The sequence below is a fragment of the Bubalus bubalis genome, chromosome 18 (assembly GCF_019923935.1).
Source record: "Bubalus bubalis isolate 160015118507 breed Murrah chromosome 18, NDDB_SH_1, whole genome shotgun sequence".
In the NCBI taxonomy this organism is placed as follows: domain Eukaryota; kingdom Metazoa; phylum Chordata; class Mammalia; order Artiodactyla; family Bovidae; genus Bubalus; species Bubalus bubalis.
The window spans coordinates 16320933-16339862 of NC_059174.1; the positions used below are offsets into that span (position 1 = coordinate 16320933).

At 41.1% G+C, this 18930-nt stretch overlaps 2 protein-coding genes across 5 annotated transcripts in view; one reads left to right on the forward strand and one right to left on the reverse strand.

Moving 5' to 3' along the window:
* ABCC11 (ATP binding cassette subfamily C member 11) overlaps positions 1–3362 on the reverse strand; it is an 88197-nt gene extending 84835 nt beyond the window's left edge. For 3 of the 4 annotated variants that reach the window (XM_044931216.2, XM_044931215.2, XM_006043886.4), the window contains exon 1: positions 3239–3362. The gene's annotated coding sequence lies outside the window, so the exon portion shown is untranslated. The remainder of the gene's footprint in view (positions 1–3238) is intronic. The other variant, XM_044931214.2, reaches the window with a different exon arrangement.
* LONP2 (lon peptidase 2, peroxisomal) overlaps positions 402–18930 on the forward strand; it is an 85039-nt gene continuing 66510 nt past the window's right edge. The window contains exons 1-6 of the mRNA XM_006043878.4: positions 402–744; positions 9390–9624; positions 11531–11662; positions 13022–13144; positions 14642–14805; positions 17943–18037. Of these exons, the coding sequence (XP_006043940.4) occupies positions 512–744; positions 9390–9624; positions 11531–11662; positions 13022–13144; positions 14642–14805; positions 17943–18037 (982 nt within the window). The 5' untranslated portion in view covers positions 402–511. The remainder of the gene's footprint in view (positions 745–9389; positions 9625–11530; positions 11663–13021; positions 13145–14641; positions 14806–17942; positions 18038–18930) is intronic.

Here is an 18930-nt window from a genome sequence, read left to right on the forward strand (position 1 = left end):
AAAGTGGGATCCTGGACCAGAAAAAAGGACACGTGAGAAAACTGGCAAAATTTGTGGAAATTCATAAATTAGGTAACAGTAATATTAGTTTCTTGGTTTTTAGAGTCGAATCATGATTGTGTAAGATGGTTACACGGGAAGCTGGGTGAAAGGTACATGGAAACTCCCTAGTATATTTTTGTACATCTAAAATCAATTCGAATAGAAAGGTACAAACATTTCAAGTGGATAATATTCACACGGACCATTGGTGGGCACACAGCTCAGCTATTAATGAAACTCCAGAGAAAACAGAGGGCGGGGAGGCGGGGGTCATTGGCGGGCGGAGTGCGCTTCTCTTCGCGTGTGTACGGCGCCGGGCGGCGGCGGCGGAGGCTGGGGGCGGGTGAGCGGGCGCGTGGGACCGGAAGCGGCAGCGCGCCCGAGTCAGAACCTGGGTCGCCGCCGAGGAGGCCGCGCGAAGCCGGGCATCGGGCTCTTGGGGGCTCTCCCTGCACGGAGGGGTGTCGCCATGTCGTCCGTGAGCCCTATCCAGATCCCCAGCCGCCTCCCGCTGCTGCTCACGCACGAGGGCGTGTTGCTGCCCGGCTCCACCATGCGCACCAGCGTGGACTCGGCCCGCAACCTGCAGCTGGTGCGGAGCCGCCTGCTCAAGGGCACGTCGCTGCAGAGCACCATCTTGGGCGTCATCCCCAACACGCCCGACCCGGCCAGCGACGCGCAGGACCTGCCGCCGCTGCACAGGTAGGCCGGACGGCCCGGCGGCGGCGGCGGCGGCGCGGCCTCCTTCCGGGACCGGCCCGGCCTCGGGGCGCGGGGCGCAGGGGGCCCCCGCCTCTTCAGACGACTCCCGTGCCAGACAGGCGGTGATAGGAGTGCCTCGTGACCGTTAAATGATTTGACCCACGGAGTCGTGAAAACTGCACAGTTAGCTGCTCACCATCTGTTGTGAATTTCCCTCCCGCCCCCCGGATCTTCAGGCTCCTAAGCGTGCGCCTAACCTTCCCCGCCCGGCTCTTTTCTTTCCTTTCTTCCCTGTCCCTACCCGCTTCTTCTTTCTGTTCCTTCCTTCCCAGTTCTTTTGTCCTCTTGACTGAGATACTTGCTCCGTCACGTTTTCTCTCCCCCCGTCCCAGCCTATATTGCACCGTTTCTTTATTGAGGAAGCCATCTGTTCTTCCACACTCCCTGTCTATTCCCCACCCTCCAACCCCCGCCTTCTTTCGTCCCCTCGGTTCTTCTGTTTTCCTTCCCAAAGGGCCTTCCCTGTTCATGTTTTCCCTTGTCTCCCCTTATATTCTCATATCTCAACATCTCTTAGGCCCCAAGCTACACCATCTACAGCCCAAGCTCACCGCCTACACCCCAAGCTCACCACCTACACCCCAAGCTCACCACCTACACCCCAAGCTCACCGCCTACACCCCAAGCTCACCGCCTACACCCCAAGCTCACCGCCTACACCTCAAGCTCACCGATTCCCCTACACCGTGACCCTAGTTGTGTGACTTTGGGTGACAGATGGAACCTGTGCTTATTTCTTTCTTCATCTGTAATTTGGAAACTAACAGCATCTGCCTCTTAGGTGTGTGATGAAGAAGTGAGATCACACATGTGGTCTTTTTTGTGCTGGCCTGGATAAATGCTTACACGGTCTAGTACTGTCCGTGGGTAGCTGCATAGCTTGAAATGTGGCTTGTCCAAATTGAGATCCTAGAATGACCAGTTGTCCGGGTTGCCAGGGACTGTCCTGGTTTTAGCACTGAAACTTTTGTGTCCCAGGAAACCCCTTGGTTCGGACAAACCAGGATGGTTGGTCATCCCAAATGTACTTTAAGTGTACACTACACACTAAATTTTGAAAATTTAGTATGAAGTGTTTTGTTGATTAATTTTATAGAGATTAAGTGTTGAAATGGTAGTATTTTGGATATTAGGAGTTAAGTAAAATATTAGCATTTCATCTCTTTCTTCTTTCTAATGTGGCTACTAAAATTACATAGGTGGTTGGCATTATATTTCTACTGGACAGTGCTGGTATATACTATGCTCTCAACAGATGCTGTTATCACCAAGCCTCCCAAGCCCTTTCCTCCTGTCCTTAACTCTTCTTGAGATGTTTAAGGTTTAGAGTCCTTCCTCTTTCATCTACAGTTACCTCTTTTAAAATTAGGTGTACTTAACTCTTAATGGATTTTGAGAGGGTTAGGAATGTCTTGTTTTTGTCCAAATTCCTTTCATTATATACATTTTTTAAAGGAGACCATGGCTTTACTCAAATTCTCAGAGATGTGGTTCCCCTCCCCTCAGCTCCCCTCCCCTCCTAAAACAAAACAGAACAAAAACATAGCAATCCTTTGTTGGTCCACCTTAAGCCTTGCCTTTTCTCAAGCATGGAAAAATTTTGGTTTCCATCTGATCTGCTTTGCTTGAGTAAAATTGGATACCTTTTTAAAAACAGAGATTTGCTTTCGCACAGTTCTATTTATTTATGTATTTATTGGCCACATGTGGGATCTTAGTTCCCTGACCAGGGATCAAACCCACGCTCCCTGTTTTGGAAGGGCAGAGTCTTGAACCCTGGGCCACCAGGGAAGTCCCCTGACAGATTTCAAGTTTCCGTAAACTGTGATAAACTGTGTTGGATTCTGGTTTTCCTACACATGACCCCACTCCGTAAGCCTCTGTATAGTCCCATAATTTTTTGCTTTCTGTGCACAGGTCCTTAATTGCTAGTTGAGGCAAGTGTGCTCATGCTAAGATATTTTTGATTACTCATGGATACACTGTGAATTTTGAAAGTAGAGTTAGTTGTGTTTCAGTTTTGAGTGACTATTTGTTGGTATGATTCTGTCTGAATTATCCGCCTTGGAAGTTATCCACTAATAATCAGATGAGGTGTAACGTGGTTCTTGCTGTTCTTATTGTGGCTTTTGTTTTAAATGAGTGGCAATGCTAAAGTTTAATCATTTAAGTTAGAAAACCGACACTGAAAATTCTTCATGGAATTTCAGCATTACAGAGACCCACCAGACCATCTCGTTATCCTAGAAATATTATTTGCTACTTGAAAAATCTATGTAGACTGTGTTCCTTAATATTAGGTTCCAGTGTCTTTTTCCCAATTGAGCCTTAAATGCTCTTATTTTAAAAATTAAAAGAGCTTTAATATTACAAGTATTGAGTTACTTACAACATTGTTCTGTTTCAATGCGCAAATCTGCCCTTCCCCAGTTACCTGCTGTTTCAGATTGTAGTCGGACCCCAGAGGCACAGCAAGGGCTTTGCTCCTGTCTCTTGTTGCCTTTAGCACATCCAGGTGATGGTGCCTCAGTCTTCAAGGAACAGCGGTGATCATTTGATTCCCCAGACTCTTTATCCTAAAGTGCCAGGGTCAGATGTTGACTTAGCTGAACCACTTCCTCAACCATGTTGAACAGTACAGTCCCTTTTCTGCATGTTGATGTGTAGGCATGTTGCCTACTTTTGATTAGCCCCAGTATGAAACTTGGCTCTCATGCCACCGCAGGCCACCCTGCTTCATTGGACTGTCTTTTTAGTGACTCCTCAGAAGCTCATTGTTTTCTTAATGAAAATGGACAGTTATTTAACATTCCCTGCACAGTGTCTTCAGACATTTCGAGATGGCCCTGCAATCTTCTCCCAGTCTTCCAGTCTTCAGCATACCTGCCTTCCTTTCTTCATAGTACTGATTGCTCAGTCCCTCTTCATTTTGGGATACTTCATCTCTGAAGTGAAATGAAGTGACGTGAAAGTCACTTAGTCGTGTCCGACTCTTCGTGACCCCAAGGACTATACAGTTCATGGAATTCTCTAGGCCAGAATACTGGAGTGGGTAGCCTTTCCCTTCTCCAGGGGATCTTCCCAACCCAGGGATTGAACCCAGGTCTCCCGCATTGCAGGCAGATTCTTGACCAGCTGAGCCATAAGGGAAGCCCAAGATTCAATCTCTGGTTGGAGAAGTAAGATCCCACAAGCCAAGTTCAGTGCATTCGCTCAATCGTGTTGAACTCTTTTCGACCCCCTGAATCGCAGCACGCCAGGCCTCCCTGTCTATCACCAACTCCCGGAGTTCACCCAGACTCACATCCAAGTCAGTGATGCCATCCAGCCATCTCAGCCTCTGTTGTCCCCTTCTCCTCCTGCCCCCAATCCCTCCCAGCATCAGAGTCTTTTCCAATGAGTCAACTCTTCGCATGAGGTGGCCAAAGTACTGGAGTTTCAGCTTTAGCATCATTCCTTCCAAAGAAATCCCAGGGCTGATCTCCTTCAGAATGGACTGGTTGGATCTCCTTGCAGTCCAATGGACTCTCAAGAGTCTTCTCCAACACCACAGTTCAAAAGCATCAGTTCTTTGGCGCTCAGCTTTCTTCACAGTCCAACTCTCACATCCATACATGACCACTGGAAAAACTATAGCCTTGACTAGATGGACATTTGTTGGCAAAGTAAGGTCTCTGCTTTTCAATATGCTATCTAAGTTGGTCATAACTTTTCTTCCAAGGAGTAAGCGTCTTTTAATTTCATGGCTGCAGTCACCATCTGCAGTGATTTTGGAGCCCAAAAAAATAAAGTCTGACACTGTTTCCACTGTTTCCCCATCTATTTCCCATGAAGTGATGGGAGCAGATGCCATGATCTTCATTTTCTGAATGTTGAGTTTTAAGCCAACTTTTAGGCCTGAACAAATAAATTAAGTTAAAAAAAAAAAAAGTGAAAGAGAAGAAAAAAGCAAGTGATTGGCAAATAGACCACAGCCATCCTTGTCTTCATATTCTAGCAAGGTTATGCTCAAAATCCTTCAAGCTAGGCTTTAGTATTATGTGAACTGAGAACTTTCAGGTGTACAAGCTGGGCTTAGAAAAGGCAGAGGAACCAGAGATCAGATCGCTAACATCCATTCAGAAAAACATCTACTGCTTTATTGATTATGCTAAAGCCTTTGACTGTGTGGATCACAACAAACTGTGATAAATTCTTAAAGAGATCGGAGTATCAGACCACCTTACTTGTTCCTGAGAAACCTATATGCAGGTCAAGAAATAACAAAACCGGACATCAAACAATGGACTTGTTTCCAAATTGGGTAAGAAGTGCCTCGAGCCTGTCTATTGTCACCCTGCGTATTTAATTTCTGTGCAGAGTACATCATGTAAAATGTTGGGCTGGATGACTCACAAGCTGGAATCAAGATTGCCAGGGGAAATATCAACAACTTCAGATATGTAGATGATACCACTCTAATGGCAGAAGGCAAAGAGGAACTAAAAGGCCTCTTAAGGGTGATAGAGGACAGTGAAAAGGCTGGCTTAAAACTCAGCATTAAAAAAATGAAGATCTTGGCATCTGGTCCTATCACTTCATAACAAACAGAAGGGGATAAAGTGGAACAGCAGCAAATTTCATTTTCTTGGGCTCCAAAAATCACTGCAGACGGTGACTACAGCCATGAAATTAAAAGACGCTACTTGGAAGGAAAGCTGTGACAAACCTAGACAGCATATTACAAAGAAGAGACATCACTTTGTTAACAAAGGTCTGTATAGTCAAAGCTCTGTTTTTTTCCAGTAGTCATTACAGATGTAAGAGTTGGACCACAAAGAAGGCTGAGTACCAAAGAACTGATGCTTTTTAATTGTGGTGCTGGAGAAGATTCTTGAGACTCTTGGACAACAAGGAGATCAAATCAGTCAATCCTAAAGGAAATTAACCCTGAATATTCATTGGAAGGACTGATGCTGAAGCTGAGACTCCCATACTTTGGCCACCTGATGCAAAGAAACAACTCACTGAAAAAGAAGGCAGGAGAAAGGGGCTGCTGAAGATGAGATATCTAGACAGCATCACCAACTTAGTGGACATGAGTTTGAGCCAATTCTGGGAGATGATGAAGAACAGGGAAAGCTGGTGTGCTGCAGTCCATGTGGTCACAAAGAGCTGGACACAACTTGGCGACTGACCAACAACAAATAAAGTGCTTGGGCTTCCCAGGTGGCTCAGTGGTAAAGAATCCACCTGCCGATGCCAGAGAGGTGGGCTCAGTCCCTGGGTCCAGAAGACTCCCTGGAGAAGGAAATGGCAACCCATTCCAGTATTTTTGCCTGGGAAATCTCATGGGCAGAGGAGCCTGGCAGGCTATAGTTCATGGGGTCGCAAAAGAGGTGGGCATGAGTGTCTTCCTCTAATGCGGGAGACCTGAGTTTGATCCCTGGGTCGGGAAGATCCCCTGGAGAAGGAAATGGCAACCCATTCCAGTATTCTTGCCTGGAGAATCCCATGGACAGAGGAGCCTTGTGGGCTATAGTCCACGGGGTCACAAAGAGTGGGACACGACTGAGTGACTTAACTAACTTTGCATCTAAACAGCAATAAAGCTCATAGTAATAGAAGAACTAGATTTTTTAGAAAGATGACCAAGTTGATATAAACCCCATGTGTCATAGTTCGATCATAGTTAGAAGGAAAGTATTAATTGAACATTTTGTTTACTTAATACCTATTTTTATATGTAAAACCTAGAGCCCAACATACAATACAGCTTGTCTAAAATAGCATTAGGGGCCTACCTGGAAGTCAGGTGGTTAAGACTTCGCCTTCCAGTGCCTAGAGGGGAATCCGGTTGGATCTCTGGTCAGGAGCTAAGTTCACATGCCTCCTGGCCAGAAAAAACTGGAACATAAACAGCAGAAGCAATATTGTAACAAATTCAATAAAGACTTTAAAAATGGTCCACATTAAAAAAAAAATCTTAAAAATAAATAATATAAATGTTATCCTTCTTCCCAGAGCTTTTACCTCAAACGTCTTTCACTGAATAGTCTGTTTCTAACCATCTAATTATTTCGCACATCATGTTTCTTCTTTAAAAAGGGTGCATTCATGTACCCTTTCGTTTTTTGTTTTTTTTTTTTAGGTCTGTTGTCAACTACAAGTGATTTAAAGTAAGAAATAATTACATTGAAAACCCCTGTATATTTTTTCCACTTAATCACTTTACTGTTTGGAACATCTCCTTTGACAGTTAGCAAAACTTCTATTTGCTTTGTGAGAAGACTCATTTTTAGTGTCACCTTTAATCAGTGACATTTGATTCTGGTGGCTCAGACGGTAAAGCGTCTGTCTACAATGCTGGAGACACAGGTTCAATCCCTGGGTCAGGAAGATCCCCTGGAGAAGGGAATGGCACCCCACTCCAGTACTCTTGCCTGGAAAATCCCATGGACAGAGGAGCCTGGTAGGCTAACAGTCCATGGGGTCGCAAAGAGTCAGACATGACTGAGCGACTTCACTTCCACTTAATCAGTGACATAGCCCAAATAATTAAATTTATTTTCTAATCTGCAGGTTTGGATTTGTCTTATCTCCCTCTGGTTTCTCTTTAGTTTCTAGTCTGTTAACCTCTGAGGCCAGGAATCCAGTTTCTTATCTGTCAGTTTTCTTATAAATAGAACTGTAAACATTGTGCATTACACAAGCTTTGGTTGTCGTCTGCGGTGAACTACAGTCTTCATTAGTCTCAGGTCCAGCTAACTCGCTCAGGGAGTTAGGCAGGTTTTCAGAGAGTGGGAGATAGACCCTACCGTTTGATTAGTGACTGAAGAAAAGCAGCTGCAACACAAAATCAGGTTTTTGAAGTACGTGATGTTTTTTTCTCCCCACCAAATTATTTTCCTGATTTTTTGGTTTCACTTATTATTAAAATCAAGTTTTATCCCCTGTCCACGTGGTATGCCTGCAAGGATGGTAAGGAAATATATGCATAACTCAGAATAAACTGAGTGGAGTGGTGGTGGGAAGCCAAAGGTTACAGGTTATATACAGAATGCATCATTTACAAGGAAGGAGTCAAGAATGAACTGCAGCTGGAAGTGAGCGAGCTCACTAAAGTGTACGCACATTGTCTATGCCATCAGTATGTTTGAGATGAGTGAGTTTAATATTCCTCTGTCACCACTGTCCAGTGTTGAAAGCGCTGATCACTTTGGTTTTAGTTTCTTTTCTGAAGTTACAACCTAGCCTGTGGCTCAGGGGAGAAAATCTAGGTGTAGATGGCATCTGGAAGTCACCTCTGAATCTTGATCTTTCTGTTTTGTATTACTGCAGCTTGGTTTGGATGAGGCTTCCTTCCTGTGGATTCGTTTATATGCAACTTGGTCAGAATTGAATGATAAGGAGCTCAGGCTTAAATGACTTTGTAAGGCTGAGGCTTGTAACTTTCTATCAAGTGTTAGGTGTGGTGATTACCACTTAGAACTAACTAGGTTTACACTTTCCTGAGGTCTAGGTCTTTGACTTAAGTCTCCTCAGACCACGAATAAGTGTGGCCTCTGATATTTAGCCCCACATTTAGAAATTCAGAATTCAAGGGCATACATGTTAATTCCCAGATTTGATGGCAGTTTTATAGATTGATTATATAAAAAACCTGATTTGATGTTAGTAGAAAAACTGGTTGGAACAGGGATTACTTAGGTTGGTTTACTTCATACTGTTTGTATTTAAATCTACTTAGAGTGTGTGTGTGTGTGTGTGTGTGCGCGCGCACGCATGCACGCGCGCTCAATAGTGTCCAACTCTTTGGGACTCCATAATGCTAGTATATATTCTGGTGAAAGATTACCTCATTCCCAGCTGGCAAAATTAATTTAAACTATGTAAATCTCAATAGCTTTTACGTTTTTATGTTTAAATAATCCAAATGCTTAGAAATTTCTACCTAATTCTTAAAGCATCTAATTAGAATGAGATGGCCCCATAGCAGGTGGTAGGGACTTAACAGACCGTGCTGTTGTTACTGTTTAGTCGTGTCTGACTTTTTGCGACCCCATGTACTGTAGTCCTGCCAGGCTCCTCTGTCCATGGGATTTCCCAGGCAAGAATACTGGAGTGGGTTGCCATTTCCTTTTTCAGTGGATCTTCTAGACCCAAGGATTGAACCCAGATCTCTCTCATTGGTGAAAAGAAGTGAAAGTCGCTCAGTTATGTCTGACTCTTTGTGACCCCATGGACTATACAGTCTGTGGAATTCTCCAGGCCAGAATACTGGAGTGGGTAGCCTTTCCCTTATCCAGGGGATCTTCCCAACCCAGGGATCGAACCCAGGTCTCCCACGTTGCAGGCAGAATCTTTACAAGCTGAGCCACAAGGGAAGCCCCCCTCATTGGTAGGCAGATTCTTTACCACTGAGCCACCAGGAAAGCCCAACAGACAGTGCACCGGATGCTACATTAAATAGAGAAGTAATTCATTTGCACTTTAGATGTTCTTTGCTTTTTAATGAATTTCTCAGAAAAGGCAACCCTTTTGAGGTGCGTTTCTGCCCTGCCATACTGAGCATTTGTAATGCTGACGTTCTGTGTGTTTTTCAGGATTGGGACAGCTGCGCTGGCAGTCCAGGTTGTGGGCAGTAACTGGCCCAAGCCCCACTATACTTTGCTGATAACAGGCCTGTGCCGCTTCCAGATCATACAGGTTGTGAAAGAGAAGCCCTATCCTGTTGCCGAGGTGGAACAGTTGGACCGGCTGGAGGAGTTCCCTAATACCTGTAAGACTAGGGAGGAGCTCGGAGAGCTATCCGAACAGTTTTACAAATATGCGGTACAAGTGAGTTGCTTTTAGTGTTTCCTTAAAATTCTCTTTTCTTTGGTTTCTTTGTTACCATAAGACGTGATAAATTTGTTGAGTGGTGAAGTGTTCAGGCAGTATGTGCTTAGAAGATTTAGTGATATATTGATTTCAGATTGCTTTTGTCTGGGCTTGTATCTCAGTTTTTCTAGGACATGCTAGCCAACCCTTTCTAAAATTTTTCCAAAGAGTGTTTCTGGAGCTTTCCTTGTAACTTTCAGTGTCTCCAAACCAGATAGTTATTAAACCTAAATAATCTTAAATGTTAAAATATTGAACAGAAGCTGTTTGTCACTAGAAGATCTAGGCATCACACTATATGTCACGTTGGTTCAGAAGTCAGGATCACACTGTGGCTGGTGTGGAAGATTAAGTCCGTGGTTTCACATGTGGTTGAAACCTCGATCCTCTAGAATTCTGGGAGGGATGCACACATTAGGTGTACATTAAACATTTAATGCACACATTAGGTGTACATTAAACATTGGACTCCTTAATTCTAGGTTTGAGTTTTTTTTTTGAGTTTAATTCTCGATTGAGCAGAAAGCTTCTCCCTTCACCCCCAAAGCATATGCTTTTATGCTTTTAGTCACTTCAGATCTTACTGAAGTATATTACAAAATGTAGTCTTGTGTGTTCTATTGATGTAACCCAGTGACTAAGCTGGAACTGTGTGGGACAGGCAGTGTCTAAAGGCCTTGATTATAAACTCTAGTGACTGTTGAAAGTGTGTAGGGCAGGGGTTCATAGCCTGTGGTGTTTGTACTTGATGTGGCATTTGAAGGGACACATTTCTAGTGTGGTGAACAACAGGAACATAGAGAATTTTGAACTACAACCGCTCTCAGGACTGAAAGGAAAAACCTACTTGAAGAGAGAAGCTTCAGTTTGAGAACCAGAGTAAGTGAATATGCTATTTAGGAATGAAGGCGATTAAGGGGAAAGTAGAATTTATCTTCCTTTTCCTGAGTGATCATCCCTGAGTCTCAGTTCCTCTCTTGGACATAGCATCATAGCTTCTTTCTTTATACTTTACTTCTCCCCACTTTAAATTAACAAAAAGTTTTAAATATGTTAAGATTTTATAATAACATTCAAGAAATTTTTATAACATCACCACAGTTACACCACCATCGTGCAAAAGGCAAGGGGAACTTTATCAACAGCCCCACTGAATATCCCAGTTACCGAAAGCTTGCCTGGAGCTTGATCTGTCTTAACTCCAGGCTATACCCTGGAACTTGTTTTTTTTTTTTTTTTAAATCATTCAGTCAGTGCTCAGATTTTAACTAATCCTGTGTTCTACTAAAAAACAGTATTTCAGCTACTGACTGGTTAACATAATCAGCCATGTTAAATTTCCAGAATTTGATAATTACACTCTGTAAGAGAATACGTATCCTTATTCTTAAGAACAAGGTCATGATGTCTGCAGTTTATTCTGACATGTTTAGCAATATTTGTGTGTTGTGTGTGTGTGTGTAGAGTAGGGGAGAGAGAAAGCAGATGTGGCAAAGTGTTAACTGCTGATGAATTTAGGGGGAGTTTATTAGGGGAAGGAGTTTCTTTATATTACTGTAACTTTTCTATAAATTTTACTTTTTTTAAATAAAATACTAAAATCACTGATTTACAAAACCTTTTATAAACATTATTATTACCCACTTTTGAGCCATTTTGGCTTTTCATTCCAATTGACATTTTAACTGTACTTCTCTTTTCCTTTGAGTCCTGTAAAAATGCCTGGACCCTAATCATCAGTGATTGTTCGGAAGCAGGGACTTTCTTTGTGACCCAAACTTAAACCTGTATTACAATTTGATTTTTTAAATTCACAAATAATGCCCAATTTTATTAAGAAGGACTTTTTTTTCTCCCTTTGTAGTTGGTTGAAATGTTGGATATGTCTGTCCCTGCAGTTGCTAAATTGAGACGTCTTTTAGACAGTCTTCCAAGGGAAGCTCTACCAGACATTCTGACATCAATTATCCGAACAAGCAACAAAGAGAAGCTCCAGGTCAGTGTTCCCCTCCGGAATGCCACGCTGCTTTGTCACTTCTTATTCAGATCTAGGTAGTAAGTTGTTTTTTGTTTTTTTTTTTTTAATTTTATTTTTAAACTTTACAAAATTGTATTAGTTTTGCCAAATATAGGTAGTAAGTTTTGACTTTCAGGTAAGAGATACTGGAGACCCACAGAAGTAGTTAAGATACATTTACACTTAAATTGACTTTAAAGTGATTGCTTTACATTTTTGTGTACCCAGACAGTTCTTGCCTTTGCATTATCAGTACTGGTAGTTTGTTAACTTAGGAAAAAGTTTAAGTGAGAATGACTTTAAAAATGTGGAGCTGTGACCTTTCCCTTGTATATAATAAGTCTGCATTGTTAGAATTCTTCGTGTTTCTTACAGAAACCACAGCTATGATGTGTTATCTATGACTTTTTTTTATGGTTTTCAACTTCTATTTGTTTAAAGTGAAACGAGTTTAAAAGACACTTGAAAAATAATCCAAATGTGGATTCTTAGATTTGAATGTCTTTTCTCCAAACTATTGGAGAAGGAAATGGCAACCCACTCCAGTACTCTTGCCTGGACAATCCCATGGATGGAGGAGCCTGGTAGGCTACAGTCCATGGGATTGCGAAGAGTCGGACACGACTGAGCGACTTCACTTTCTCCAAACTATAAAAGTTTTCCTGTACACTTATTTTTGTAGTATTTTTAAGCGGTCTGTTTTATTGAATCTTCTGAGAACATTAAACTACCTTCCTTATTTCATCAGTTTATTTAATGCTTAAGTCTAACTATTATACTAGCCAATGCGACTAATGCAGATAGGTTGTGTTTAAACACAAGAATTCGGTTTAGCTGGTAGGAGCAGAGAAGGCAGGAGTTCTACCGACTGACCTAGCTTGGGCTTAGCAAGGGCATTTTACTGAGGAACCAGAGAGCGTTACTCACTCAGATCATTCTTGGAGGTTGGTTAAAATGTTCCTAGACTCTTGTGTATGTAAAATGTTAAATTTTTTGAACCTATAATTTGTTTAGACCTACTACGTAGACACATCTGGGCTTTCAGAGGATAATTCCCGGGAATGAGTTGACATAAAATGTGTTTTGTTCTTGCCCTTGGAACAATATCTTGGCTTCATCTTTTAAATAGAAACTCAAGATACTGTTATTCTTATCTTTGTTTTAGGATTCTGGTATTTATGTCAGATGACCTTGCTGATAATTTGGTTGTGTTAGCCATAGTGTAGCTGTGAATATTGAGAGGTGTTATCTTTTTTACTTAGCAGTTTAAGTCATGAGTCTTGACTGCCTTATTTCTGGAGCATGTATTTCTGAGAGAGAGATGCTGTAACGTTTCAGATTTTAGATGCTGTGAGTCTGGAGGAACGGTTCAAGATGACCATACCGCTGCTTGTCAGGCAAATCGAAGGCCTGAAATTGCTTCAGAAAACCAGAAAACACAAGCAAGATGATGATAAGCGGGTAAATCCTCCTTTTAATCCATTTCTTTAGGTTCTTTAGTTGTTTTTGTGTGATGTAAGGTTCAGTTGTTTTCTTTCTTTCTTTTTTTTTTTTTTTTAAGAAAAAAATTGGAATAAAGAAAGGAACAAAGAAGAAACAAATTCGTTGTCTCTTTCACCCAAGTTACTGATAAAATTTTGAATTCTAGTTTGTTTCCCTCTGCCCCTTCTCCATGTTTGGATCTTTTTTTTTTTTCCTTTAAGCGTGTAGACATTTTCTCATGTTTTGTTTTGATAATCATTGAAAGGGATAGTTTACTAAGCCATTTCTTTTTCTTCCAGTGTGTGATGTTTTCAATATATTAAAAATTAACAAATAACCATGACGACTGTCTTTGAGTATGATTTTTTTTTCCCACTGCATACAGTATTTATTAAGAACATACCACAAAATTATTTCCTAAAAGGACTGACTGAATGTGTTGTGCCATACTTTGGCTTTTTAAAAATTATTTTGTACTGTTTTAAGTTTTTGACTTGACTTCTTTGTTTTAACTTATAAATGTTTCAATTTTCGTTTGTACAAACTGTTAGTTTAATATTTCTGTTTTTATAAAATTATATTTTTGCTGTTTTATGTTTTTAACTTTTATATTTGACTGTATTAAATAGGTAATTTCATAAGTTAAATAAATTCTAAGGCCTTTAAGTTAAATGCCAGTATATCATTTTGCTTCAGGAACAGCTAGAGTTGATTCATGATATTAATGAGTTGAGAATTTCAAAACAGTAGGTGGTTTTTAAAACATGGTAGAGAGTCACGGAGAAGGAGAGCTTAAATAAGACCGTTGACTTGGCAGAGGAGACTGTTGTTGGGTTTCAGGGAACAGTTTCAGCACACTGGAGACAAAAGTCAAAGTACAAAGTGCAAATTATTAAGTAACCAGCAAGGAAGGGGAAGTGGTGATTAGTGCCTCTTGTTGGAAAAGCAGAACATTACAAGGGAAATAAATAGTGTATAATTAATTGGAAAAAACCATAGATAAGTTAAAACATTTTGAAAGGTGGAAGACTTTTTTGCTTGTTACGGATGAAGAGAATAGAGGCAGTAGCGGAAAGGTTAATGATGTTAAAGAGAAACTTTGTATTGTAGGGAGAAAATGAAATTTATTCAGTTGCGAAATGATGAGTAGTCATTAAGTATATCAAGAAAATAGTGGCTGCAGTAGTAGCCCAAGAAGAGACAATTCTTAGATGTTTTCATCATTACTAGTAGCCGATTTCTTGAATTTTTTCTTCTCATGCTGGTAGTGTTAGCATGTATGGAAGAAACATGTCCATCTCATCTTCATCTGCTTTTTAAATTCTGCTCCCTCCATATGTTCATGTGCCTCCTCATCATTCTGAACTTCAGTTCCTAAAGATTTAGACTCTACCCCTAAAAATGTCTCCTGCAGCTCGGTGCTTCGTCCCCAGTTTACTTGGGCATGCAGTTTTTCACTCCTGCTTTATCTTGTAGGTCATCGCAATACGCCCTATGAGAAGGATTACACACGTCCCAGGTGCTCTAGCGGACGAGGATGAGGATGAAGATAACGATGACATTGTCATGCTGGAGAAAAAGATACGGACATCCAGCATGCCGGAACAGGCCCACAAAGTCTGTGTCAAAGAGATAAAAAGGTAGGTTGTAGAAGCTGTTCGTTCATTAGGATTTTCATTTGCTTATTAACGTTAAAAACTGTTGCTCATGGAAGTGAATCTGCTACTTTGTGTTACAAAGCTGATCTCTCGTTTCATAGTCTTTTATCTTTCTCCTTTCCCTTATGTTTAGTATAGTCACGGACCACTCTATTCATCTCACCTTTCCACTGTTATCTCTTTTTTTTTTTTTTTTATAATAGCCCTCATACAAAAACTTTATTGGAAAGCAGGGAAAACTACCAAGATATGAATGAAGACAAAAAAATAAAAAAAGTTCAGACATAAAGTGTATGACCTTGGTTTAAGTGGAAATGGAATCGTTTTGTGGTTTGTAGTTAGTGACCTATATTTTCACTTTGTGGCACTGCTGCTGCTACAGCTAAGCCGCTTCAGTCGTGTCTGACTCTGTGCGACCCCATAGACGGCAGCCCACCAGGCTCCTCTGTCCCTGGGATTCTCCAGGCAAGAATACTGGAATGGGTTGCCATTACCTTCTCCAAGGCATGCATGCTAAGTCGCTTCCGTTGTGTCTGATTCTATGTGACCCTATGGACAGCAGCCCACCAGGCTCCTCTGTCCACAGGATTCTCTAGGCAAGAATACTGGAGTGGGTTGCCATTTCCTTCTCCACACTGTTATCTCTTTATCGCTTATATTTCTTATGTTTATGGCTTTCCTGTGAAGTGCTTTCTCTTCTTTATTCCTCCATCAGAATCTGATTCTTAATACTCCTGAACCAACACCATGTTGAGCATTTTCTTTTTCTTGAGTGCTGAATATACCAAGTGATGTAACTTTTCCATCTACTGTATGCTGTCAGGCACAGTCACTATTGCCACTGCCTTTTCATAGTCTTAAGGCCATACTTTATTTAGAAATAATGTTTATGCAGTTATTGTGTTCTTTGCACATCACCGTTTTCGTCCTTAGATTAACTTTAGGAGGCAGGGACAATCAGTTTTGCCTTCGTTCAAGATAAAGTACAGGGGAACCTTGCTGACAGAATAGGGTACATGAGTTGATCACATTTTCTGGATAATCTCAGGGTTAAAGCCATTTTTTCCTTTCCATACTTATAACATTCTGACTGTATTGCTTTTTTTTAATGAGTGGATTGTAATCAACCTAAATGTATGCTCAGGAACTAAAGATTTGACTTCTGAGATGCACAGTTAAGAATATAAGTAAATGTCATTGAGATATTTTACAGTGACTCTGACATTAGTTAACAAATGCAGAACATCTATTATGTACAGAACACTTTATTAAGCACTGCATACATTATGGAAGTTGCATTATTTTAATTAAATATCTGATGAGCTTTCTCTCTGATATAAGACAATATGTAATTATTGTATTATACATGATTAGGCACCTAAGTAAATCACTGGGTAATCGACTTGAGACTCTTCCTATGAGATACAGATATTGATAAGGCCTTACATATTTCAAGGATAGGATCAGAGCGCTAGTTTGCAAGTATCTGTTTAAAACAAAGTAATCTTTTTATTACCTAGACTTTTATTAGGTTGATGCAAAAGTAATAGTAGTTTTAGAACACATCTTTATTAATCAAAATAGGAACCATTACAATCAACACATTTTTGCCAATGAGAAATAAGTTTGCTTATTCCTGTAGCACTAAACTCTGTGCTTTGGGATTCAGTGAACTCTTGGAAAGCATTTTCAAGCTCTTGATGGTTGTTGGAAGCATTTTCCCTGCAAAAAGTTGTCGAGATGCTTGAAGAAGTGGTAGTCGGTTGGTGAGAGGTCAGGTGAATATGGCAGATGAGGTAAAACTTTGTAGCCCAATTGGTTCAACTTTGGAAGCGTTGGTTGTGCACTGTGTGGTTGGGCCTCATTGTGGAGAAGAATTGGGCCCATTCTGTGACCAGCACCAGCTGCAGGCATTGCGGTTTTCAGTGCATCTCATCGATGTACTGAGCATACTTCTCAGATGCAGTGGTTTTGCCAGGACTCAGAAAGCGGTAGTGGATCAGACGTGCAACAGACCACCAGACAGTGACTATGACCTTTTTTTGGTACAAGTTTGGCTTTGGAAAGTGCTTTGGAGCTTCTCAGTCCAACTACTGAGCTGATCATCGCTGGTTGTCATCTAAAATCCACTTTTCATCGCACATCACAATCTTACTGAGAAATGGTTTGAAGTTGTTGCATGTTTCAAAACTATGAGTTTTTTGATTTGCAGTCAGCTCAGAAGGCATCTGCTTATCAAGATTTTTTACCTTTCCAATTTGATTCAAATGCTAAATGACCATAGAATGGCTGACGTCGAGTTCTTCGGCAACTTCTTATGTAATTGTAAGAGGATCAGCTTCAATGATTGCTCTTAATTGGTCATTATCGCCTTCCCATAGCTAGTCATTACACTCCTCATCTTCACAGCTCTCATCTCCTTTGCAAAATTTCTTGAACCACTGCTGCACTGTACATTCATTAAGCAGTTTCTGAGCCATATGCGTTATTGATGTTGTGACTTGTCTCTGCTGCTTTAAAACCCATTTTGAACCTGAAGAAGAATATCATAGAATTTGGTTTTTGTCTAACATCATTTCCCCAGTCTAAAATAAACAGCAAGTAATAAGTCATTAGCAAAAAACATAGAAATGCACATTAAAATGATGTATAGCATAACCACATTTATTAAGAATATATTCCAATATCAAATGGCAGAGTTCAACAATGCAAAAACCACAGTTATGTTGAAAAGTGAAAGTGAAATTTGTCAGTCTTGTCCAACTCTTTGTGACCCCATGGACTGTAGCCTGCCAGGATCCTTTGTCCATGGAATTCTCCAGGCAAGAAAACTGGAGTGAGTAGCCATTCCCTTCTCCAGGGGATCTTCCCTACCCAGGGATCTCCTGCATTGCAGGCAGATTCTCTACTGTCTGAGCCACAAGAGAAGCCCCAGTTACTTTAGCTAAGTTACGGAAGCTAACAGTTACATTAGCACCAGCCTAATAAAAACATTTTCAGATTTGTTTAGCCAAAAATGTGTGATACATTTGACCAAGAAAGGGACATATGCTTGGTTTTCTGTTTCACAGAATTTTTCTGTGTTCCTGAAAGGTTTGCTGTGTATTCTTTCCCCACAGGCTCAAAAAAATGCCTCAGTCAATGCCAGAATATGCTCTGACTAGAAATTATTTAGAACTTATGGTGGAGCTTCCCTGGAACAAAAGTACAACTGGTGAGTGCACAAATAACACCTTTTCTTGCAGTCTAATTGCCTCTCAGGAAGCTCGAGCAAATTCTGGTGAAATATTTCCCATTGATTATCTTTCTGTTATAGTAGTTCATGATGTAAACTATTTAGAGACTGAACTTGTGTCATAGGTTTTAGGAAGTAAAGGAAAAGAGGGTGCGGCGTAAAGGAAAAGAGGGTGCTGCGTAAAAGTGCCTTTTGCCTAATTCTGGAGAACGTAGGATTTTCTGTAATTGGTAAATATGTGTTTCTCGATACCAGTAGTCAATCAGACAATAAGCTTTGTATTTATGTACTCTTTGCCAGGAGCATAGGAAAACAAAACAGTTTTGAGGTAGTTGGCAATAGGTGCCAAATAAGTACTGCTGCTGCTGCTGCTAAGTCGCTTCAGTCGTGTCCGACTCTGTGCGACCCCATAGGCGGCAGCCCACCAGGCTCCCCCGTCCCTGGGATTCTCCAGGCAAGAACACTGGAGTGGGTTGCCATTTCCTTCTCCAGTGCATGAAAGTGGAAAGTGAAAGTGAAGTCGCTGAGTCGTGTCCGACTCTTAGCAACCCCATGGACTGCGGCCCACCAGGGTCCTCCGTCCATGGGATTTTCCAGGTAAGAGTACTGGAGTGGGGTGCCATTGCCTTCTCCAAATAAGTGCTAGAGACAGCAAATCTTTTGTTTTCTAAAGGAAATAATTATGTATAACGACAGGATAGCAGTAAAACAGTTTTACCATTGAAAGTTTGTATTTTTCCCACTGAAACTATTTAAAGAGTTTAATTTCTTTTTATCGCTCCTATCTTTGAGTAAAGTTTTTTTATCTACCAGGAGGATTTTATACCGGTTTTTTTTTTTTTTTTTTATGTATTTGTTATGTACTTTCTCTT